Source organism: Apis florea, unplaced genomic scaffold (assembly GCF_048593485.1).
Source record: "Apis florea isolate Af1SG1 unplaced genomic scaffold, ASM4859348v1 contig_2897_pilon, whole genome shotgun sequence".
NCBI lineage: Eukaryota > Metazoa > Arthropoda > Insecta > Hymenoptera > Apidae > Apis > Apis florea.
Window position 1 is genome coordinate 2,389,987 of NW_028256665.1, and position 26,866 is coordinate 2,416,852.

The 26,866-nt window shown below is 40.1% G+C and overlaps 1 protein-coding gene across 11 annotated transcripts in view; it reads left to right on the forward strand.

Annotated features, from left to right (window-relative positions):
• The window catches only part of LOC100867097 (uncharacterized), a 103,986-nt gene that overhangs the window by 26,556 nt on the left and 50,564 nt on the right, over positions 1–26,866 (forward strand). For all 11 annotated transcript variants that reach the window (XR_015291897.1, XR_015291899.1, XR_015291898.1 and 8 more), the window contains exon 7: positions 19,626–19,871. Coding sequence is in view for 4 of the 11 variants with exons in the window: in XM_086907545.1 (XP_086763671.1) it covers positions 19,626–19,871 (246 nt within the window). In the remaining 7 variants the exon portion in view is untranslated. The remainder of the gene's footprint in view (positions 1–19,625; positions 19,872–26,866) is intronic.

The following is a 26,866-nucleotide window of genomic DNA, read 5'->3' on the forward strand; positions in this document are numbered from 1 at the left end:
AGCCGCTACGCCTCGCCACATCTTGGAGAAGTTGAAGAGAAATGATCGATGCCTCTGACGTTGCGCCAGATTCTCGCATAACCACCTCGCGATAACGCAATTCGAGGGTTAAACGGTCGTATAGGGTTTCGAACGTTTGTTTCCAGAGTTGTTCGATTCGATTGTTTAATCGTGGTCGAGGTACTCGAAACGTCTTCGCTCGGTTTTATTATTCGCACGTTGACCGAGGGTGAGGAGATATTTTAATTCTCTCGACTTTTCAACCAACTCCTGTTTCCACTGTGTGGCGTTAGAGGCGTTGTTTGTGTAACAATTGTGTTCGATCGAAGCGACGCTTTATTAAATAGAGTGAAAGTTGCAGAAATATCGGTCGATGGAAACGATAATACGATCGAGCGAAGGGGAATTGCGAGACGAAGTTATGAGTAACGAGGGAGCGTTATTGGAATGGTTGGCTACGATATATATATATATATATATATATGTTGTAGATGGATTATCGAGATATTTCGGAAGGGAGAAGGATGAAAAGAGGTTTCAGGTTTGCGCGATTTAATCGAGATCGACAAATATTGGCCTCGAATTCGTTTCATTCGTCACTCGCGATGCTCTTGCTGATTCGTGTTTCCATCCAGTTGGACAACCGTTGGCCGTGGTGAATTTTGTAACGGAACCGATAATTTACTGTTCAAAGTGCGAACGAAACCGGGACCTCGATGAAATCGATCAAGTGTATCATTTCGATGCAGTTTCTAATAACGCAGGGACACGCTTCCAACCAATAATTTCAACCGCTTACCCGCATTTATGACTATAATGTTTCTCTCTTCCGTGATGGAACCTACGGTTACGGAATTAAACTTGGCCTACTGTGTTTAAACTTGGACTCGCTTCGCGTGATTCTTTCGTTTTAGCACATTTCGATAATGTTTTAGATAATATTTTAATACGAGAGGAAGTTGACGATAATCTTAAAATAAATATCCTCGACTTAATTAACCAAAATCATCCCTCTATCTCTTATTTATACGTTTTAATTTCGTCCAATTTTCCTTGCATTTTGCATTGCAGGCGTTTCTCGACAGGAAATTAAAATTACCGTTCATTTCCTCGTCGATAGCCGGATAATTTAATTCTATCTTATATATACGCAGATATACGGGAAAATTTTCACTTATATTTACTTCCTTTCTTCTTTCTCTTTGTTCTTTTCACTAACCGCAGAACACGGTTAATAGTGAACACCGTGTTCACGGAAATCGTGTAAAAGCAGGGCAATTTTCCGACCCGCTGTAATTACAGCCGTTGTAATAAAAGTTTCCACTTCCACTATTTACCCCGCTCGCTTCGACACGCGGGTTTCCAAGTCACTCCAGAAGCTATCCAGAAACGATATCTGCTTGTGCGCCGCGTTTATTTTAGATGTAATTTCCTTTGCGCCGATCTTTGATCGATTCGATTCGCTCGAAAGATGGGGGAAAAAGTGGTGGTTTTATTAGACGGCTATTTTACTGTATTTATTGCGCCATTATGTACCTCGAGGTAATTAGAGGAAAAGAGGCTGCCGATAGGCTCTTTATCCTTTTCTCACTTTTGTTTTCCGTTTAATGACTCGATTTTCGATCTCGTTTCGTTCTCGATCTCGTCCTCGGACACTTTTCTATCCTCTTGATACTGTTTTCTATTCTCGTACACGCGGCCTATATCTTCGTTCCAAATATCTCGTCTTTTTCGTTTTTTCGAAAAGAGATTTTTGAATCATTCTCTATTTTATTATATACACACACACACATATAAATTTTTCCCCGTTATAAGTTTCTCTAAATTTCACCAAGCGCTGCTAATTTAGTGGCAATTTACGGTTAGCGCTTCCAAATGAATTTCTAAAAAGAAATCGCAACGAAAATGTATCTTAAACATTTCGAAATGTAAAAATATCGTTCGCTCGATTCAATTCTTCTTCGAAAAAGATATATTACATGTACATTTATAAAACCGATGTGACAAAAACATTCGTGCGTTTTCAATCCTCTTCCTTTTCATCCAAGATAAAGCAACTTCCGATTCGTTCCTCCTCAATTTACCTAAGAAAATAATCTCGATCTCGTTCATTCTCCCCCTGATCGCGAATTCACGACACGGCTCGTCGATCTCGCTACGGGACGAGTTGATGGACACGAGTTGTCCACCACGCCACGTCCAATACGAGGAATAGGAAATTGAGTCGCATCGAGGGTAATATTTATGAAAGGACGCCCTCCCCTTCCCCATATTTTCCTCGCGAGGATCTACGCACGCGCATAATGGCGTCGTTGCGTAATTTCCATTGGCGTCCGAGTGAAAGGGAATCGAGCATTTTTTCTTCCTTTCCCCCTCTCCTCCACGCGTTTAGAATAAGCGCGTGCCGCCGAGTACAAGGTCGAAACTTTTCACCTCGCGATTCACCTCGATGCAATTCCTTCGATCCGATTACTTTCAATGTTTTCCGTGTCGATGCGAAATTTTAGATTAATTTAAATTTCGTTAACGCGTTTTTAGAAAGTCTTGGAGAAGCGGATGTAAATTAATTGAACTGGTTGAAACTGATTCGATGACAAAGAGCGGAAATGAATCACTGGACGGAATTCCGTTGAAGAGAGGTGGCTCCCAACGATAAAGGGACGATAAAGAAATGGCGTGGACGAAGGGAATGACCGATTCGACGTTGCGTTCCTCCTCGCGTGAACGGAGGAGGGGAGATTGTTTTACCAGTTTTTAGCAGCGAAAGAGTGGTGTTCGGATGAGATTGGATCGAAGGGATCGTAAGAGAGTTTCGTTTTCCCACGAGGAACCGATAGAATCCTGTTTGGTGTTGTTGTTTCTCGTCTAGGCTGGTAGGAAATAAAAGTAAGGAGAAGATAACGCTCAATATCGCTCGCTGATCCTTTTAAAGTGAAGGGAAGCCTTGGAAGGAGGCCGGTTGACGCGTTTTAAAAAAAACCTTTGGATGAGTTCTCCCCTCCTTGGATCTTAGGGCTTCCCCCGATCTTAGATTTGCATTTACAAGCGGGTGAAAACGTGTTTTAGTAATCGCAAACATGTCGAGATTTATTCGTTCGAATCTTCTTCTCGAACATAATTTTTCGCGTGCAAATTTGCATTCGAGGAAATTGCATGGATGAAGAACCGAGGCGTTTAAAATTTGCGTTTGATTATTACTTTTTTTGGAAATTTTTCTTCTCTATTCTTTACATTTTCCTCTCTTCGATCGTTTCTTTGCGATTATTACTCGAAACAAAATTAGATTTCGCGATTCATAATTATGCATCGCATAGCGATAATCTCGTCGATGGAATCTTTAGCCCGCGGCTGAAAAAAAGTTTACACGATCAGATATGGATAAAGAGCAGATATACAGGTTTTTTAAAGATAGGAGCGTTTAATAACGCGTACGTGTCAGTTTCAACGTTGAACGGAGAATGTAATTGAAAATTGATTTATCTCGTTTCAATTTCCTTCACGCCGACAAAATCGCACGAATCTGCGCGGTTCGAATGTTTTTCGTATCTATCGAATTTCACGAGAATTCTTTCCTTTTTTTTTTTTTTTTTTTTTTCCATCACGTCGAATCGAAGAAAGTATCGAAGCCCTTTCGCGAATTTGCACACCAGAAATTCCGTTTACGGATTATAAGCACTCATTAAGAAATGATTTTATGCCCATCGAGTATGAAGTATGCGTAACCGTGAACATCGAAACCTTAGGGGACACGTTCCCTTCTCCTCGAAATCCTATGCAATTATGGCTTCTCGGAAGAGAATAATTTTCTATGCGTTTCATAGTTGAACCACGCCATCGTTCGTTTATCACCGTACGATAACGTAAAAATTGTACCACGTGTGTTTGTACTTTCACCGTGTGTAACTTAATTGTTGCGCAACGAGAAGAGTTATCGATCATGTTGCGACGGAATAGGCGTTGAATTCGTTTCATCTTGAAAACGTTTTACCCGACTGGATTTATATGATGCGAAATCTTCTACTCTCTTCGTTATTTCGGAGAATAGGATTCGCGTCGATTCTTCGTCCGACGACGATCAAAGAGGAGAAACGTTGCTTTTAAATTTCTAAAGACACTCGAAGAAAAAGTGGTTTTTGGTTATTGCTTACCTTTCCACTCTCTAAAAATATATCACCTCTCGCGAGAATAACTATTCCCATTAATCGTCAAAGTTGTTCCTCGTTCGAGACAAAAATCATTAATTTTTACTTTCTAACTTAAAAACTTTTCTCCAACGTGTTTAAATGCAAATTTAATAATCGCCTATAAATTCCAAGTCGTTTACCCGTCAACGACCGTCTCGCGGCACAATGATCCTCTAATAAACGTTCGCGGAATTAAATATTCGATAATTAAAATTAAAACAGCGTGAAAAATATGGCGATCCGAATCATATCCCGCGTTTCCTCTACCACCACGGCAACTTTCCTCCAGTCTCCAGAGACGATTAACCTCTCGCACGAGAAGACGGACGCACGAACAAGGCAAATGGCGTTTTTACAGCTTTCGAGTAATCAACGCGACGCGAAAGAGAGTCGGGGTCGGTTCGTCGTCCATCCTTCTTCTTCTTTTTTTCCTTTTTCTTCCTCGATCCTCCAAATATGGAAGTGTAGACCGCTACTACGAGAGTTTCGTGACTTTGTCCGGCTGTGGCGTGGCAAAAAGAAAAAAAAAAAAACTGTGCCGTTAATGGTGCACCCAGTGTAGAAGAACGTGCCTAGTTTTACAGCCCATAAACGAACCTCGTGGTTCCGGAATTAGAACGTATTGTGTTTCAGATGTTTATCGAAAGTGGAACGGTAAAATGTTGGCCGATATGATCGCCACCAGGAAGTATCGGTATGAAAGGGGGGCGCGTTGACAGGGGGGAGAAGTTGAGAAAACAATATCTCACGTTTCTCGGAAGAAAAATTTTTGCAATGCTAGTACAACACGCGCGTTACAAATTATCGGAAGTTGGATCGTGTAACTTTCGATGGAACGATAGATATAACGGGGCGGAGATTTTTCTTCTTGGATCGATACGTATGTGTGTGTGTGTGCGCGTGTCTCTCTCTCTATACGTATATTTAGGAGGCAGGATTTGTATCGTTTATTGGAAGTAATGGATTGGATAAATGGTCGAAATTGCATCGAAAATTCGTACGTATTCAATTTCACGAAACAGGAACGAAAATTGTGTATATTTGGAATTTTAAAAAAAATTTTAGAATTCGATGGAATTGCCAGCCCCCTGGCGGTGTAATTCGACGACAATTAACGATTATCGGTGAATTGATAAATTGTAAGCTACGAGAGTTATCCTTGATTTTGAATTATTTGTTAAAGAAGAAGAAGTAGAGGATAACTAGTTTCTCTAACTTTTCTCGAATTTTAGTCTAGATAGATAGGATCGAAAGTACATGTATCTCGATCCTCTCGATCCTGGAAAATTAAGCATCCGTTAATAGGCATAAATCGTATTGCGTATCGCGGTCGATATCTCGGATATACGTTGCTCCATCGTGTTGCTCTCCATAGGAATCCGTTGGTTTAGATAAAGAGGCTAAACTCGTCGATCTTCTCGGTGGATGTGCAGTTCACAATAAACGATCCCGACTAACTTCTGACCAACGCTTTACGATCGAGCATAATCGAACAGCGAATTCGTCGAGCGAAACTCGGGGAGAAAATTATGCGTCCACCGAGACAACATCTCGGTTTCATCCACCATCTATGGAACGAGAAGGGAAAGGAAAAAGGAGTGGTACGAGTGGTAAGGAAAATTGGTGATTAGATGCTCGATTAGAATTCTCGAATTACACGGCGTTCCATCGAGATCGTGGAATCGATACTATTGCGAATCGCGGATGACCAATTTCTCGTAGGAAATTAGCGATTCAGCGTGGCAAATTCGGGATCGTGTTCCGCAATTTGGCGCGAAATTAAATCGATTGCCGGGAAAGGTAGCGTTCGTAAATTGAAATTATACGCATACTCTTTTCCTCGGATTCAGTTCACGATACCGTGCGACAATTTTATGCGAATACATTGATGAAACATATGGAAAATAAATCATTTTCTTTTTTTTACGAGTTTTTAATAGAAAATCGTTATTTAAAATAATTTCTCCCGTTTCGACGAGTTCGACGAATTTCGGGGAAAAAAATTCACCCTTTCATCCATCGTCTCGATTAAGAAGAAGAAGAAGAAAAAAAAAATAAGTGTAAAAATATCGTAAGCGATATATTCTTAACGTGCCTTCAAATTCCACCGAGGTACAAACTATCCACTTTAAGCGCCATTTATCATCCGACTCCTCCACCTCTCTATAACTCATCCAGACGTAACAAATCGATCTTGTGATATCTCGGAACCGATGGAACCCGTGAAATGGTGAAGCAAAACATCTCTCCCTCCGATAAACGTTTCCTCGCGAAATAGATTGGCCAGGAATAAATTGGCCGAGCCCGGCAAAAGGTTTCCTCGAAACCGATCCGAAGCTGGGCCACGCCTATCGCGTTCATACAGGCTGGAACTCGAGCGTCGTGGCCAAAATTCACGAGATGAATTTGTTAATTGTTCGTTGTATTCGCTATATGTATATATAGAGAGAGATTTGAATCCCAATTTAGAATTTTCGTGATCGAATTTGAAAATTGCTTCTAAAAATTTCGATACAAAGAAACGTATCTTTTCGATTTCGAGTATATTTTTTTTATGGAGTTTTCGTATCGATTGCCAAGAAAACGAAAGAACGATCTTCTCCTCGGTCCAACGAGCGGATACCTCGAGTAGGTGAAATTTAATCAAAATCGTCACGGCCTATTTTGACGAAGGATTTTCCACCGTTCGTTCCATCGTTTTTCGCGGAAATGGAAAACGATCGAGGGTTAGACTAGGAGTTCTTAATCTGCTCGTTCTTCACTTAATCAGAAATCGATAAGCTGTTTCCGACCTCGTTCTCGATTGTACAATACGATGTTGAATAATTGTTTGAAATTGTTGAAAATCGGCGGCGTTTTTTTGCGAGGATTCGATTCTCTTATTCATTTCTGTTATTTATAATGTAATTGGTTTGACCACTTTGTAACACTTGGAATAATGTAATTGTAAAGAAGTGGTAAAGAAGTCAATTTGTCCTGATAGAATAAGATTTGTCGATGGTAATTTTCAGTTACCTTTCCCTTTGCACACCGTGCTCCGTTTCCATCGATGTTTTCCATTAAGGCGATGAGCGTAACACGTTTTATTGGCGCGACTAAACCTTGTCTATCTCGCCCTTTCAATGGATCGATAAATCAATGGAAACCGGTAATGTTACGTGGTTTACCGACTACCGGTCGATGCCCCAATCATTATTAACGAATGTCATCGATGACGGGGGATTCGGGGGAACGTTGCGAGTTTTGAAATAAAGTGCTACCTAAAATGCACTCCGGTTAATTAATGTCTCTGAGTTTGCTTATAGTGAAATATTAAAGAAATAAAATACATTTCTCCAATTTGTCATTTATCACTTAACGATTAATAAAATAAAAAGATATATTTTTTCGGTATAAAAATTTTAATGAATTCTCTAGTTGCGTCTTCGTCAATCGCTATAATTCAAACGTTCGATTATATTGTTCAGCGCTAATTATTGCAACAGCGATGATTTATTATTAAAATTTCAATTAAATCACTTTTACCATCTCTTAACCATTGACATTTATCGTCTCGATATGTAATAAAGAAACGCGCAAGCTTGTTAAACCAGCAAGAAATATAATAAGATTGGATTAAGAATTAAAAATTTTCAGTTTCTTCGTTGCTCGTTAACATTCCTCCTATATTTCACGTTACATATTCTATTTTGTAATCATGGATTTATAGATGGGTTTTGCATCATTTCGAGTTACGCAATTCTTATAAAATGCAATGCGCAAGTTGCGTAACGCGCCAAATCCACGAAATGTGTTGTTGTATCGACTATTATCTAAGATTTAAAACCTTCTGTTATTATAATTGCGGAAGTTTATGCATACACGTGAGAAATTTAAATACACGTGAAAATCTACAAAATTGCATAAATATTTATGCAACGATTCTTCGTGCAACTTGGCAAATCTCTTTTCTCTAAATTTTATTCGTATACCCCACTCGAGAAATATATCGTCCGATGATTGATTAAATTTAACCACGTTGCGATTTCTCGAGCGATAATAAAAGCCTTAAATTTATCCGCGAGAAATCTCGAGCACGGTTTAATTGCGGTTGACGGGGAACCGTTTTCAAACGGCGGAAACGGTTCTTTAATATTAGCACAGGGGTTACTAGCTTCATTAGCATCGCCTGTGAACGTTGTTCAGGACGCGAACGCCGTTCCGAGAATTCGTTTTCTACGACGTACAAAACGTTATTTTCTTTACCGTTCTCCGGTAAACATAGTTTCATTTGAGCGAAAAGAAGAGAAAAGACAAAAAAAAAAAAAAAGAGAGAAAGAAAAAGCGTATTTTAGTATAATACATAATGAAAAATCTCTATAACCATTTTAACACTTTATTTCCCAACTCCTTGTCTTCTCCCTTTCTCCTTCCCAATCTCTTATAATCGCCTCTCCGCAATCGCTTCTCTCTTCGCTTCCATCCGCTAAAAGAATATTTCACCGCCAAACAAGCTCCATTATATTCCCTCCATTATATTCTTTCAAGCTGGAGAATAATGCTTGGCGCACGTGTACAAACGTAGAAAATAATCACACGGATGTATCGGTCGTAAATGGTTCGGAATCGTGGTGTGCGATGGTGCAAAATGGTAGAATCGTAATCGTGTCCATAATTCTTGCTCGCTAATGCGTTTGCGCCGTTGTTGTTAGATTTTCAGCAACATCGTGTCTACTTTTCTCGATAAAACGCACGGAACGCTTCCAAGCTGGAATCAGACCCTCTCCTCCTCCTCCTCCTCTCTTCTCGTCTCACCTATTCAAATCGGTTTGGGCCACGATTATAAGGCTGGATGTGTTGTTGTGCGTTGCACGCCTACACACGCTTCTAACCCGTTCAATTCGCCTCGAACGAACAACGGCGGTGAAGATGAACGCGCGAGTCGTGTATTATGTGCCTCTTATAATCGCGGACGGTGACTCGTTACACCCACGAGGAATCATCTTCGCCAGAGATCGCCTCTTTCTTTTCTCCTCTCTTTCTCGTCGATCAGAATCTTTGAGAATCGTACGTCGAATCTCTTCTCTTGTCTCTTTTTCTTTCTCTTTTTCTCGAGAAAGAGGAGAATTCGAGATTTGATTTTATTTTATATTTAAGGTTCTTTCTTTTAAGGTATAATTCTTTGACAGATGGCGAGAAGGCTGTTTCATCTTCTCTCTCGCGGTGAAATCGATCGAGAGCATTTCATTTTATTTCAAGTAATTTCATTTATAACTTTTAAACCAGGTGTTGAGATTCGTTGATGGTAATTGATAGAAGATCATTATCGAGTTGTGTGTGCGAATTTATATTTTTAAAGAATAGTAATTATTTCCTGGATAAAATGAATTACGCGGCTTGAATCGTTTAAGCTTCTTTTCTCATTTAAAGTAGGATAAATTAAGGATAAATTAAGGAGAGGAGATTAAAAAAAAAAAAAAAAAAGAAGGATCGCAAGTTATATTAACGTGGTCCGTATCAGCGGCAACCTCGTTTCCATTTTCATCGAGACATGCCTTACACGAGCTTCGCAAGATACGTTATTACCGGCATACTGTGTTAGACGGATAAATCGCTATTATTTTATCTCAATATTCCATCATTAAACTAATCACCATAAACTTAACTATCGCTTTATAACGTCGTAACATTACCACTTTATTGCCGCAACATCACGATCTCCACCCGTTTAAACTCTCTCCAGAGGGAACAATATTACAATTCTCGTTACTATTATCTTATCGCCAACGTTCACAATCGTTCGTCATTTCCAATATGTGCATCTTTATATGTATAAACCCGTGATAAATGATGGGGAAAAATAATAATAATAATAACGGAGTAATATATTTGCTTCTCTCTTACTTCGATAATTTAACGACTCGAAAGTAAAATAGAAAATATACGTAACGATCGCATGTTTTAGTGATTATTCGATAAATTTTAAATGATAAAATTTAGAACGAAAACTAGGATCTTTTTCATCCGATGAACTTCACTTCGAATAATTCAACGCGTATATGGATCTCCAATCTTCTCTGTATTTTCATATCTCTTGAACTTCACTTAAATTTTCATATCTCTCCACGCTTTCAACGATTCGTTATAACACGAACCGATCCCTGATCTTCGTAAGATTATCTACGTGTCTATCTAATCGGAATCACGTGCCGATCGCATTTTGCATTGGATTTCCATCCAGGCAGATGGAACACGCAGAAATCCGCGGGACGGAAGGATGAAAGTCAACAGCTGTCGGCCGATACTTGGCAAAACGACTACCGGAGTAGTAGCGAGGCTGCCACCGGTTTCAACGTAACCGTAATCTCGGCGTGGATTCAACCGTGAATTATGGACTACTTTTATGCCAGTTGCACGAACAAGAACCGCCCATGTCCTCGACTCTTCCTCGCACATGCTCCTATCTTCACGATCCAACACCTATCGTCCAACTTTCCCATGGATAGATTTAGTCGGCCGCTCGTTCCAATAGTTTTTCCTCCCTAGCCTCCTCCCTGGATCAATGGAATGAAAGTAGCGGAGATATAATCGTGTTAAATTGTAGAAAATTGTGAGAGACGGATAGAGAGATTTTTGCGAGAAGGTGAATAATGGTGGTGTATGGTATGATAGGTGATAATTGGCCCAACGAGAGGGAATTTGGAATTTGGAATTTCTTTTGCGAAGATTGAGATGTTCTTGATTTAAAATTTATTACGTCCAATTTCGTGTTGTTTTTAATCGTGCGAAGAAATTCAATCGATCATGAGAGATTGAAAAACTCGATGAACGAGGAGTTAATTAAAATGCTTTAAGGCAGGATTTTGTTTTATTAGTTGGAGAATCGAAATTTGCGAATCGAATCGGACAATTTGCCCTCTTAACCTCTCCTGTCATCCTATCGTCATATCCTTTATCTTCATCTTAATCCGTACGTGTAAACTCTCCCATTGCTTCGAAAAATCATATTACAAGCAAAGCATCGGACGTTAACTTTCTCGTGGACAAGCATATCTGGATATTCGGTACAACTTGTCAGCAGCTTTTAGCCTTTTATGCACGACCTATTTAGACGAACACGGGGCTTTATCGCGGGCACAGCGTTATCCTCCCGTGCTCGTCAATCTTCGTTATTTTTCGTGTTTGTTCGGGCTCGCGTGTGCTGCGCAGCCGCGAAAGTGCCCCGTGAAGGTGGTTGTTTTATCTTGCGAATCGATGAAAAATTCGATTCGTAATCTCACGAGCGAGTGTGCGTGATGGAAGGCAGGTCGCAAAAGCGACCGTCACGATTTTCTTTTTCTTTTGCCGCGATTACGCAACAGAAACCGCGGAGACTTTATTAGCGTGGAAATTTTGTTGTGACGATTGTTGTGGCGGCCATTGTGGCCTTCGAGATTGGTAATTGGCATCGAATGGAATTTGCACAGAAAATTACGGCGGCGATTGTATCGTTTCCTGAACTAGAATTCGTATCGTAGGTAGTATTATTATATTTTCTTTTTAATATCAATTCGGAAAAATATTGGCGTAGAAATTTCGTTATTGCGATTATCGAGATTGCAAAACTGTCAACCGAATTTCCTTTGGAATTTTTATCGTAGATGCTAACACGTCTACCGTTCGCTAGAAATTCTCGACTATCGAGAATTATACAGAACGAAACGAAACAAAAAAGAGCGTATTGACCGTATCGTTAATTTTATTTTTTAGTTTCTATCGTTTTATACCGTTATAATTTTGATATATATAAGTAGAAACGGTATGTAATCCCTTATATGGAAATGATAGAACAGTAATAAAGGAGCAATCGGTCGAGTGTCTCACGGATACGATGTGACACTAAGTAGCGTGCTTTGCATAACGCGACACACGATACACTGTCGCGTATCATAAATCGAGTGTGGAGAAATGTCATGTAAATTGAACAAGCAGTTTGAATCCCGTTCGTCATCGATTCAGCTATATCAATCACTTTTACTCGAAGAATATAAATGATCGCGATTAGCGATAGCACTAGAGTCAAGTTTTACTGCCACTGTGGCCTACTTCGGATGGATCGCGGGAACAAGATTATTATTTTACCTTGGGAAGCGGTACAAGAATTTCCAATTAACCGGCACAAAATCGAAGAACAAAATTTGTACAGAAGTTGATGATGGAATCGTCTGGAGAAAAATTAATATTTAAATTTCATTTGATTTTATATTTCATAAATATAACGACATCCGACGATATCTGACTAGGTGCTAAAGTTCTTGAGATCAAGCACGATCATCAAGTACCCTTCTTCTCATACACCTCGTCTGAGGTCGATATCCTAATATTTAAATATAGAAATAGGATAGCTACGTTGAGTATAAAGGAGAAAGAAAAGGTAAAATCGATCGATTAATAATTAAGAAATAAAATTTATCCATAATAAATATAGAAAAAGAACTTTAAATGTAGAAAATATCGGTGAAGCGAGTTTTTCCATTAGGAAGACTGAGGATGTTATTGGATCTTGTTCCAATAAAGATGACATCTTCGCACGCGATAATCAACTTACGCGGTAATCGAAATCACGATACAGTAAAGCAAAATCGCATCCTTGCAAAACATCCTCGACACGTCATCGAAATACACAAGCATTACGAAATGCTTGCTTCGCACGCTATATCCGTTTCCAACGCTTCGCTCGCGTTCACTCGGTCGCTACCCCCATGGCACAGACGTCCGTTTACTCGAGATACTCGCTACACCATGAATTCCGTGAAAAATGTTATTCTAATCTCGAATCTGACCAAGCGTACTTCGACCGTGCATAAGGATAAAACGTTTACGTAAGTCGAACGATTACGAGGAAAAAAAAAAAAAAAAAAAAAAAAAGAAAGAAAAACGATGAGCGAGGATGATCTTCAATCCCAACAACTCTCCTACTCTGTTCTTCCAGGAATCGATTTTTATTTTCTTTAAGCGGTTTAAATTTTCCATTTGGAAAAAAACTTTTTCAATTATTATGAATAATCATGAATTATTGGAATTCTGCTTCGAGGAGGTTTAAGAGAAACAGAGACGCTTTTGATGCGATCGGCACAGAGAATACGTGGAACGATGGAGGAAAGAGAGTAGACGCAAATACCGAGTCCGTTTCCCCTTAAAGAATGCGAAACGAACATGATGCCGGTATTAAACTTGGTGTGCGTTAAGTGCACAAGTTTTTCCCTATTAGAATATTTAGCGAAGATACTTTACAATTACACGAGACGTTAACACCTATGGAATGCAAACTGACGAACGACGACGATTATCTTTCTTATCGTGCTCGATCTCTCGGTATATAATATTCATCGACACGTAATTCGACGATACTATCCCATCCCATATACTCTACAATATTCAAAGCTTTAATTCTAATAATTCAATCGGAACCTTCGATGGAAGATAAGACTTTCACGAGGATTAATATCTTACGCCAAACGCGTCGCGTATTGAAAATTTCACAAAGATTATTTGCGTTTCATTTGCGACTCGCCCGATCGAAATCGCCGATCTGATAAACCGTTCCCCCTTCGGCAAAACGAAAAATCTACACCCATCCGTAAAATCGGATCGCGATAACGGGAGGGGAAATAAAGATGGAAGTTGTAAACTCGGAACACAAGCGCATGGCGCGGTCATGGCGCATTGTTCTATGATGTATCGGCACGTGTTGAAACTTTCTACTGTAATAAAAGCAGAGCGTAAACGCGCTGGGCCCGGAGATGGAGGCGATCGAAAATCTTTTTTTTTCGATCCGTGGACCGATAGTTCAACGGATCGGAAACTCAACACCGTCACGTTTTAACCGGACGTTTTATGTATTTTAACTTTCCACCTAGACGATTTTTCCCCCTCCCTCCTTTCTCGAGTTTCGATCGACAACCAAGAGGCGATCGGATGTTTACATCGAACACTTTCGATTTTACGATGAGATCGATCTATCCATCTTCGAGAATATATATCCAATATGCAAATAACGACAATAAGAGATCTCGACGGAACGTTTTGCCCCCGTTTTCTGTTTTTAGGTTATGTTGTGGATTATCGGCCGAACTTTTAATGGACTTGTTAAATATTTGCGATTTCACCGAGATCGATCGCCATTTTCCATAGATTGTTGATACCGCTCGAGTCGAGTTATTGATTTTACGAGTTGAGATTATAGATATGTTTTTTTTTTTTCGCCCTCCCCTCCCCCCCCCCCCTCCGTACGTAATGTATTCGTACTTCGTTTCGTTCGTTTTCTCAGCGTCGTACGTGCTCGACTTTATCGCTTTGCTCTCTTTCAACCGCTACTTAAAATCGAGAACGTGCGTGTGTGCGTGTGTATGTGTGTGTTCATCTCGCGTATGAAGATTGTTTTACGAACGTGGCACGTCTATTTGCGAAAGAAAGTAGAAAATTATGATATTGAGCTTCCGTCGGATCGTTTTGCTTCAGTTTCTTTTTTTTTTTTTTTTTTTCCCTTTTTATGAAGAAAATAGTCGCAGATCTTGTTTTATGAATATTTTATATCGCTCGAATGCCAATACGGAACGTACACGCCTTGAACTTGTACATTGTAGATATACATTTCACGAATATTTCTCGGTACGTAATGTTTAAAGAAGAAAATGTCTTATGAATAATATTTGATTAGTCGAGTCGAAGGTTAGCGAGGAATGTCTGTGAATGCTACGAGAGAGTTGTGTGTATAGGGAAAAGTAAACTTCATTGGAATGTAAAGAGAGGAGAAGTGTGCACAATGTGTACAACGTGACGTGTTGTAACACTGCGTGCACAATTTCGAACGTGTACCGGTCGCGTAATCTGAATTCATTTCCATCCCCATATTCTTTTCGAGCGTGTTTTATATTTCTGAATGTTTATATATATTCAATCATCACGGACGAAACTGTTGGATAATTCGAGAATCTTTTCCTAGCGAAAAAAATATGTACGCGTGTTTAAGAAAAATTGTGTACGTTCTTTTATCGTGAGATATCATAAATTAATTTTCACAGCAAATAAATTTTCCTTCGGTTTCCACGCTTGAAAAAAAAAAAAAGAAAAAGAAAAAGAATCGTTGGAATCGGTCACCCACGAAACTTTCTTATCACTTTAGAAGAAATTTATCGGATATTTTTATCCGCTGATAATCGCTTGCCTCGATAACACTGATCTAAATATATTGCCACTAAATATATTATTTACTTCCAATATCATAATAATAATAATAACGAAGAATCGATTAGAAAATCGTGAAAGTTAAAGATAATGTTAACAAGAGTTGTTCCAAGACAATTCGAACATTTTCTTAATAAATCCAGGCCACGAATTTCACGCGAAACTATCGATCGTCTCGGCAACGTACGATACACGCACACACAAAATCCTCTCGGCAACAGTTTTCGTTCCATCGAAAACCCTTCGAGAAACACGAGTTTTCCCCCGAGCTTATGACCCTTCAACTCATACTTTCCCGTTGTTAGAAATCGAACCGACTCGGGATCGATTTAGAAAATCGAATCTTCCCGCTATCGAGGAGGCAAAATTAGCCGTTCATCTTTCTTCTTCCTTCGCTTTCACGCGATTTTCCTCCGCCTTGGGGCAGGTGTGTCCCCCGAATCGAAATTTCCTTCCCTCCGGCAATTATCCGTGCTTTATCCGGGCGTTGATCTTCGATATCAGATGTATAAGGCCGTGCCCCTTCCGCCGGCCATTGTTCTTCGAGGAGGACGCGGTGGTCGGGGAAAAACGGCGGTCGAAAGCGAGGCGGCGACGACGGCGCTGGATAAAGTGGAACAATCGCGCGTAATCGTACGCAATCTATGGGAGAAAGTGGGCTAATGCGAGATGAGGATAGAGACGTCTTTGTTCCGTGGCGATTTCAGCCACCCGGCTTAGGAAATAGGGGAATATCATTTACTTAATAGAACCCTTCGAGGAAACGATTTTTCTAGCCGAGCGTGTGAAGCAGAGGCCTCGAATATTTTCAATATAATGAACAGAGGAAGAATTTCTATTGGAAGAAATTTTGAAACGATTTCACAGCGTAAGGGTGCGTAATGATGATGCGTTCGCGAATGTGACGTTTGATGGATTCTAGATAGATATGGGAGTGTGCAAACTTGATTAAAGCATTTTCAAACGAGCAATTCAGTGAGTTTGAATTGGATGAAGATAGGAAATATTCGAATCCGTGATGTTCGATTGAAATTTATATAATGGGAATTCATTCGATTTTTGTCCCGATACGAGCAAAGCTCCATTCATTGGAACGAAATTTCAGTTGGTCACTCGATTAACCGAAACACTCCCGTCGATTCAATCCACTTACGTAAACTCGAATGAGAAATCGAATAGATAATTGAAAGTTCTCTTATTCATGTGAACCGTTTGCTCGACAGATTAAGATAATTGAGATTCTATTGTATCCGTATATATATAAATCGTTATTCATACACCAGGAGTAATGGGAATTAATCCAATTTGTAATCCGATAACATAAATCTCTTCGTGCTCCGAAAAGTTCTGTCAATTAAATATACGGATTTTGTATAGGAAGAAGAAACGTTTGGAGAGGATAAAAGTTTCGAATATTTTTCTTGCGTTGCGTGATGCGTCAGGATAAACGAAGAAGGATGTTTCTTGCGAGAATGTTGCGTAAACTCTCGACGAGTATTCGTGTTAGATGAGAAAGTGGATAGCTTTGTTAAAGTAATGCCTTTTTTCCCTTTTTTTTTTTTTTTTTTTTTAATAGCTCGAGGTGAATCGAACGTACCAAAGTTCCGATCAATCGTTAAGTTCGATGATTTATCGCGAGGGAACTTATTTAATGCACCGACGAAGATTTTTCATAACGATACTTTATAACCCTATAATTTCATCGAAAGAGATTAAGTTGTTCAATAAACAAGCGGCGCAAATGCGTTTTGTAAATCCACTCGATTAACGAAAGAATGTGAAAGTGACACCGGTGTCGTTTAAATATCATCTGAACCAATTTTGTCGCACAGTTTCCGAAAAATTAATTTCCACGTTCTTCCACTTTCTATAATTTTACTTTTTTTTCTACATACCCACGAGTATGTCGAATTTCAGCTTCGAAAATTCAGATCGATCGAAACTTGCCTCATCGATGTAGCAATAATCGTCGTAACTCGTCCGAAATCATTTCCAAGATTTCAACGTGGACTCACTCGAGCCAAGTTGAAAGAACAGAAGAAAAGATCGTTCCCTTATCGAATCGTCATCGTTCACTTTTACCCTCGACACCCTGTAACGTCTTGGTCATTTTATCATTTTCATCCAAGCCACTTTCATTCGATCCCCCCCCCGTAAACGTGTCAACGAAATTGCACGTTATCCCGTCATTCCGTCCAGCTTCTCTCTTACGTTAGCTATAATCGAATACACTTATATATTATATACACACCGCGTCTCGTTACACGGTAAAAGAGAAGAAGGAGCGAGTGAGATTTTCACAAGAGGCGCTCTCTCGACCGACTCGTAATGGCGTAATGAGCACGGCGTCGAAATGCTTGACTTGCTTCGCGGAAGCAATAAAGGCTTTTAACTGGTTTCTTTTGTACGCGTGTGCTTAACCTTTGCACCCAAGCGTGCAGGGTGTCCGCAATAGGTATTGCCCTCAACCTGGTGATTTATTTCCCCGATCGTGGAAAGGAGAAAGAGAGACAGATTCGACGGGATAAAACAACCATCCTAATCCTCCTCCTCCTCCTCTTTCTGTTACCGGTGAAAAAAAAAAAAAAAAAAAAGAAGAGATAAAAATCATCCTGGAGAAGCCTGATTTTCGCGATACGTTTCAGCTATCAATCAAGTCTCAACAAGAGTCCCTGGAATGCAATTATTATTAATGTAAATACATGTATATAAGGAAAGGGTTGTTAAACGTTACGTTTAAAATTTGCATGGAATACGAAGAGATCGATTGGAAGAGAAAGAGCAAGGTTGATTATGGCGCGAACGATGATTAGAAGCAGTTGGAGGCGTGGAGGAAAGTGAGCGCCTCTTTATCGCTGATTTCGATCCAGCCGTGGGCAGGAAAATCGTGGATCCCAGTTCCCTCGATGCGTGTAAACCTCGTCGTTTTTCGTTTCTCTTCTTCTTCTTCTTCTTCGCTTATTCGACGGAGATGAAGGAAGAGAATTCTTTCGTTTTTCTCTCGTTCGCTCGTCGTCCGATTGATCAATTTCACCTGGCTCGATTCTTAGAAAGGAGGAAATCCGTCGAAGACAGGACTGAAAAGCGAGAAAGTGTGGCTGTCTGCAGTGGGCCGAGACTTGGTATCTCGCTCGAGTTGGGTATCTGGGAACCGCTATATTTGTATACTTATTACGCGGGATAATTGACAGACGAGATAACACAGTTGAATCTCTTGAATCTCGAGACCCAAGGCCGAGAAAGTAACGTGGGGAGGAGGATATCCTCGTCAGTCAACGCCGTATTAAATCAATTTGTTCCTTGTCGTTTCTCCCTCGAATCGACCGACAAAAAGGAAACTCTCAAAAACCGAGAGATGATCGATAGAACTGGAACTCTCGACTAAATTCGCCATCCAGTCTCGTCTCTCTATCCGATCGTCGTGGAGATTGGTCAACCGACGCTTTTTCCAAGAGCTTCTCGATAGATTTCGTGATCGAAGGGTCGGAGACGAGACGAGACAAGGCGAGGTGTCACGACGCTTCACGGTGCGGTCTCCCGTAGCGGATGTCACGACTCTGCGGTGGCTACCTTCTCCGGGTCAGGTGGTTTGACGTCTCGATTTTCCACGCCCGTGCTTCCACAACGAGCTTCCGACAACGAGCTCCACGAGTTTCCTTCGACCTCGAAACAGAAGCTATAATCCGATGATGTATATATATCGATCACGCGATTGTAGGTCGGTATAATTCATATACAAATTCGCGTAGTTTTTTTTCTTTTATCGGTGATTTATTATCGGCTGCGAGTTGATCGCGGTCGTTAATTGTATTATTATTATTATTATTATTATTATTATTGTTATTATTATTATGCATAACGCATGACTTAATCTGCCGCGAGAAGAAACTTTCGGAAGATGATCCTCGATAACGGTATCCCCGGCCGAAACGCAATTTAAACTCCATAAATCGGGGTCCTCCGGAGTGGGCTTCCGGCTACTTTCGAATATTCGTACACTTGATAACCATGGCCGTGTGTATATACATATATATATGGAACGCGCTTTCCAATTTCGATACTTATCGTTGTCCGATTTATGCGTTTCATCCGTGGTAGCTACAATTATTCAAAACCTGTGATATTTATATTTGCAATGTAATATTTTTGTCAACGAATATTATAATATCCATTGCTTTGGTATATTTTATCGTGCAACGTTTCGTGCAATAATCGAATTTGTTGACGTTCGGGCAGGTACTCCAACGAGACATAGAGGCGCACGGTCGGATCGTGAGCTCGGTCGTGAAATTAGGAGACAAGGTGTACAATCAACAGCAAGGGGAACAGCAGCAAGAGGGGCAGGGGGAAGAGGAGCAACGGGAACCGTCGCAGGTTTTGAGGACCGTGAAGTCTTTGGAGCGAAGGTGGCATTTGCTGTTTCTTCGAGCATTGGAATGGCAGTGTCACATCGAGACTCTTGTATCTCGCGTGAGCAGCAAGGTGAGTCGTTTCTTTCCATTTCTGAATTAATTCTATCGTAACTTTATTTTCCATTTCATGCTTTCGTGGATAGCACGAAAGATGAAAATGGAGCGAGCAACACAAATACGAGTTCGATTTAACGAATTCGAGATTGCTCGAGATTATTAATCATTGGCTCGACTTTCGTTCGAGCCAAATCGAGTCGTTTAGACTCGTTTAGAGATCTATTTAATCGTGGGCCAATTACCCGCGAAAGGGTGGAGCCCGTAATTTCTTTTTCACACCCGTTGGTAGAGAAGGTGAGGCTCGATAAATCTGAATTTCACCCATTCGTTCGAAATGATTTATCGACAATCATCGATAATTTATCATTATCATATAAGATGGAAAATGAAGAGAATTTTTAAAGAATAACTCGTTCGAGAGTGTGAGTACGAAAATTTGTGTAAGAGTATACACGCTCCGTCCACGTTTCGTACGTAAATACCGGTCATTAGCGATATCGGAACAGTTTTCTCCTGTTTTCCAAGATCCTTATGCTCTGTGATCTTCGGCCTTTCCGCCGTGTGGAATAGAGAGGAATTTGCGTATTCACCGGTGCACGCGATCGTTTTAGTTACACGTTGTCCTGTTCGACTTTTCTACGAGCTTAATGGAATGTTGCACGTTTACATGCATTCCCGGTAATTTAATCATTGACAGGGATTTATGGGTTGAGAGAGGAGAGATATTTGAACCGCGCGTTGATGGTGATTGCAGAGTGTGTAGAGTCTATTAACTTCTTTCCTTTAATATAGAAATTTAATGACGTATCAGCTCAACTATAATAATTTACTTTATTATAGAACATAACTTCGAAATTAATTTATCAATTATAAATTATCAAATAATTTATAATATACACCGAAAACAGTTACAAACTCTTGGTATTTTTTTCTTTTTCCTTTTTTTTTTTTTTTTCACGTTGCGTTTCTATATTCACTCTCGGTTCAATATTTTACAACCACTTCTCCACCGACCATAAATTCCAACCATCGAACAATGCCATCTATACCGCATCTCTCATAAATTCTATCCAAAGACTTCTTTGTCTCGGCAAGAGATTTCTCTATTTCTCATCGTTCTTGCTCGCATCATTGTCGTCGTCGTCGTCGTCGTCGTCGTCGTCGTCGTCGTCGTCGTAAAATCCAACGCCACCCGATGGAACGAAGGGATCCATCGAGGCGAAAGAACAAACGAATGCACGCTTTTTAAAAAAAAAAGAAAAAGATTTCACGAGAGACACGTTCGGTTGGTGTAGATTCGGTCATTAACTCGAAAACTCGCGCAGCAAACGCGAGTTCCTTTTCACGCTCGTTCATTCACTCGAGGCCAACGTGAAAGTTTGTCCAACGTCGAGCATAAAAATCGATTCAATTTCACGGTATGGGAATCGAATCTGTCTTTATTCGAATGTCCATCATCCACATATTTTTTTCAACACGAATCCTCTAATTTTCATCCAATAACGATCAGATAATATTCTTGTTACGTACTTTACATTTATCATCAAGAATTAGACGAACGTAGAATTTTTCACAATTTAACTGATTTTAAATGTAAAATTTAATCTTTATTAACGAAAACGAAACTTTTTGGCAAACCGGTATAAAATTTCCACCATGTATCTTTACGATCTCTTCTTTATTTTTCTTCCCTCTTAACACATCACCTCGAAGGATCCCCAATATTTATCGAGATAATTTTGCCTCGATGGACATTTCGTATTTGTTTGTTGCGGCTAATCTTGCTCAAGGAAATTTCAACGAGTTTACCTTTACGATTATCGCGGTTGGAAAAAAAATCCTTTTTCCAGCTTGTTGGATCGCTTTGTATGTTAACGAGATGATAAGCACTCTCCGAATCACGGTTCCGTAATTTCGAGTGCAACGAGGAAGAAGTCGGCCTCCGTGTAGGAGGCTTGTAAGTGAATATGATAATACCACGGTGGTGCCCATCCAACTGTTCTAGCTGTGGGTGTTCGCGAATGAGATGAGATTTGCGAAACGTGTCTTCGTTCAACGTGATTAACGTGGCACCGGGAAATTACTTACTTGTCGGTAATTTTTGCTTCTTTCGCTTGATTCCCCGCCCCCCGTTGATCTCGCTCGTTCCACCATCTCTCTCTCTCTCTCTCTCTCTCCGTTAAATATCGAAGTAACATCCTCGATTGTATCCTGAATATTTGTAAAAATTGTACTCTTATTAATCAGGAAGGATAACACCTTTTTAAGTGGAAATATTTGTGCGTAGATAAAGAGACATGCGTAATGAGGATAGAATGAGTTAATGGGGCGCAGTTATATCTTTATAAGGCTCTTGAAAGCGGCGAAAATAGCCGCTGTAAATGAGGGAGACTGAATTGGTTTGCTCGCATAAAATACGTTCGACAGATAGAATTCTTCGTGACTTGTGGATCAATTGAAATATACGCGAAATATAGGAGTTTCTCAAGATTTTTTGCAATGAAAAATAACCCTTTAACCATTTTACTCCATTTCCAAAAATAAAAATTTATGAACCGGAATCTCTTCAAAAGAGATCGCCTTTCATTATTTCCTCCCTAAAAAAATACTGTTTTAATACCGAGTTTGTTCGTTGCTCGAGTTGTTGCAATAGATGGAAAAATAGAGAAAAGAAAGAGAGAGAGAGAGAGAGAGAGGAAGAAAAGTCGAAGAAACGTACCGATTTTCCCACACATTTTTTTTAAATCTTGAAATTAAAAGCAAGCGGTTAGATAATTTTTGGAAAATTTCCCCTTTACAAGCACCCGAGAAACACGTAGTCTCCCTGTTTTTACAATTTCTACCGTCGAGAGAAGCTAGATTAAATTTAGAATTGGATAAAAAGCGGGAAGATCGTTAATTATCGGGACGCGAGCTCGCGCGATAAATCGGCGAATACAGCGGTGCTGCACTCTTCTTGCTATCCAATCCCCCTGTTCCATTTCTTCCCCTCTTTCCCTCCCTTTTTCCACCGGTCCATCGGCGAGGATCGAAGCGAGAGAGGCCATTCGTATCGATCGGCCGTGTTTCCGATCGGGTAAAACGATCCCGCGCATAAAGTTCGATTAACGTGAGCAATCAGCCCGCCGTATTATAGAAAGAAAGGTTTTCACTCGTGCACGCTATGCTAGACGCAACGTGACCCGCCTAAAACTTTCACGAAGCGCGAGAGGCGTACGCGCCCCTTCTCCCCCGTCCTGAATTTCGACTTCCTTTAACCCCTCCTCCTCCTCCTCCTCGATGGCTGTTTTCTGTTCTGTTTCTGCGTTTATTTCGTATTCTTCTCGAGGAAGGGATAAAAAGATCGTTTTTCTCGAGTTTGACGAAGAATAATACGAAGGAATTTCTGAAAACAGCGATTTTTTTTAAACGCGTTCGAGTTGGAGTCGATGAAATCGGATCGACATCTCGACATCATGCGTGTAAATATCGCGTTTCTCTTCGGTGCAAGGTATTATCAACACGCGCCGCAAGCCTTCTCATCAATGAAGGCCGATGTCACGTTTCACTCGAAGCCAGACGAAAGTAAAAATCATCATCCTCCGAGTTTCCTTTTACCGAGCCCAGGAGAACTTTTTCCTTCAGAAAAATCCTCGACTTCCTCCTCCGCGCGTTTTCTCTCTCTCTCTCTCTCTTTATCTTTCCGGATCCTCTTCGTCCGTGCAATCCTTCGCAAACGTGTTTTTCTCGTCTTGTTGCCTTGTTGGTGGAAGCGATCCTCCACGATTCAACGGCATGCTTTTCATCGAGAGGGGAAAGCATTTTTCGAACCGCTTCCGGTTCCAACGAAAGTATCCCCGCTCCGCTTTTTGAAAGCGAACGAGGATAAACTCGTAGTTGAAATTCTGCTCGCTTGCCCTTTACCTGTATTAACCTGCGAATTGTTTATTATTAACAAAAAACAATTGGGTTAATCGAGGCACGACGCTAGCAATTTGGTTACGTAAAAGGGGAGGATGAAGATAAAGAGAGGAGAGAAGGAGAAAAAATAGGCAAATTCTCGAGGAACGGCGAGATCATCGAATTCATCGTGTTTTTCAAAATCACGATTAAGAATAAAAAGAAGAAGAAGAAGAAGAAATAAAGGAAAAGGAATGAGAAGAAGGAGAATAAGAGGAAGAAAAAGAGAGGATTGGGATTCGAATTCTCAATGACACAAAGAACAGGAAATTCCAGCTGCTTGAGCTGTCAAATTCAAAGAAAAAAAAACAAGAAGAAGATTAACGAATGCATCGAAGGGAATGGATGATGAAGATCGGGAGGAGGAGGATATATAATAAATCATATAATGATGGGGTTGAAAAGAAGGTGGAAAAGAAGGATAAATAAACTGTTTCGAATTGCGGAAAGAATTTTCAGAAATATCGTCACGATTCCACTCTGGGCCTTGGCTGTTCGCGATTCAAAATATTGATCCCGAATTCGCAGTAGGATTGAAACGAAAGAATAAATCTCGTCCGTGTGACTAACATCACGTGATTCGTCGGAACTGCGTATTAAATTCCTTCTCGAGTTCTGTTTGGTCTTTGGAAAAGCAGCGACCAACGGTGGTAGGGGTAAAACAGGTAATATATCACGTTATCGAGCTTGTATTCGTGTCACGATCGCGTAGAATATTGTTATTAATCGGCGTTAGTGCAGAGGCCAATCATAAATCGTCGTTTTCACTGTGGAACAATTTTCACTCGTGGAAATCGATGTCGATCCATTGTTGATAAATCTTGTTAACGGTTTAAGATACAACAAAGAAATTATCCCCTCCTCTAAAACCATTTCCACGTTTCCGAATTTATCTTAAAACGATCTTCCGCCGTTTTCTTTCTTTTTATATCTCTTCTCGCCAATTTTTCTCGACACGCGGCTATAATAATTCGCGAAAGTTTATCTTCGGTTTCGTGAAAGCGGTGGCGGCCCCCACGTGTTCACCACGCATTATCCAAGCGACACTCCAGGAACAGAATTTCTCGTTTTGCATATTGCTTTTGATCGTTGGTCGCGTGACCAGTTCGCGATATTCCCAAGGAGCTCGAGCCGAGCCTAGTCCACGATAACTCAACCCATTCGAACCAACGTGTTTTCGTGTTCCCCAATGATTTGCACGCCCGGTTGATCGAGTAATTTACAAAACGACCGTAAATTCCTGCTCGTGCTTATTTAACACGACGTCAAGTCCGTATAAGTTGCTCGTTTTCGATCGAAGAGGAAAGCGTGCGAACGTAGGAGTGACGATCTCTTCGAGACAGCGAGAGAAGTCTCGTCCTTCCGTAGAAAGTGGTCCCAAGCTTCTTAATTGTCATTGATTCTTGCTCCAATTAATTAATCGATTAAAAGAAACTGCGACCGTAAATCGTTTATCGTTTTCCCGATTATATACGGAATTTTTATCTATATTTATTCTTGTTTTTTTTTTCTTTCATTTATTCTCGATAAATTCGAGAAAATTCGAAGTTATATTATTATTCAATCAAGTTTATTAATGCGTAATGGAATTCGTAAATTGATATACGTCTAAATTGAGCTAAATATAGTAATTAGAATTATTAATACTTAAAACATCCTAATTGGATGTAATTAGAGATTTTATTCGAGGTTACGAAGCCTCTGTTGTACTTCCATTAAGAGTAACAACACCACCGAGATTTAGTTTAAACTATACAATATATTACTCGTTTAAAGTAATAAAATGGAGGAGAATAATAAGATGCTTTTTTACTTTGTACAAATAACGTACAATTTTAATTATAAAACGACTAAATTTACGATCCTCGTCGTTATTTTGTTTTACCTGCATTTCGCCCCCCCCCCCCCCCCCGATCTTTTCACAATGCAACGAAATTCACGCTTCTCGCCTCCAATTCCCTTTATTCCCTCCCTTCCCAATGGAAAGATGGATAAAAATTCTCCACCCAAAAAAAAAAAAAAAAATAACGCAATTCATCCATCCATCATATTTCGAATTCGCGTGTCTCTGATGCGTGTCTTTTCATCTCCTTCGAACGGAGGATAACAATTATTATTCTGCGCCAAATGAAAAAACCGCGATGAATTTCATCCGCGTTTCTTTCTTTCTTTCTTTCTTTCTTTTTTTCTTTTCTTCTTCTCGTGTCCCTCGTCGCAGCCTTTTCGTTTCTCTCGAATCGAATGGAAAGTGGATGCAAGGGGGCCGTATAATGGTGCATATCTACTCTAGTGTGTCTGCATATATTTAACCTCTCCAAGGGAAATACAGGGATATTAAATTGCAGCGTTTAACCATCGCGTGGTTACTTATTTGCAAGTCTAACGATCGCGCCACTACAGTCCTCTCTGTATTACCGCTTACGCGCTATAATCCTCGACAGACGTTTGTCCTTTTTCCCCCCCCTTTCCTTTTCTTTTCCTCCTCCCCTCTTTTCCTCTTACATTATATAAATGTTTGTCCACGAATATAGTTTTAAATGTATCGCCTGTCTTACGCCTCGTTTGCACTCCCACTTTTGTTTCCTACTTTTGTATTTTTCAATTCTCTCTTCGTTCAATTTCGATTTGAAAATTCTTCTTCCGTTGTTAGAGAAATAAGATCGATAAATTATTTGATCGAAAAGTGGAAACGTATAATTAAATTACCATTGGAAATTGTTAATTATTTCCAAAGCGATTTGCGATGATACACTTGTCGAGAAGAGGATCTTGTAATTTCAATTCGGATAGTTTCTTGTTCGAGTAGTAAGATTGGATACGAAAATCTATAAAAAAGGAGAGGAAGAAGAAAGCCTTTACGTTAGTTTCTCATCGTTAATCAATCGATGGGTCGAGATACCGAAAGTCGGCTTTTATGTTTTATATTACAATAGGTGTATCTGTCAGAACTACGGTTCGGGTAACGTTCAACCAACTTTTCATAATGGACTTACTGTTCGCATCGTGAGACGTTCCTAGGGTGAACGATCGTTTTTCAATGCTGCACCTTCCATCGTTGTAGTTCTTGTT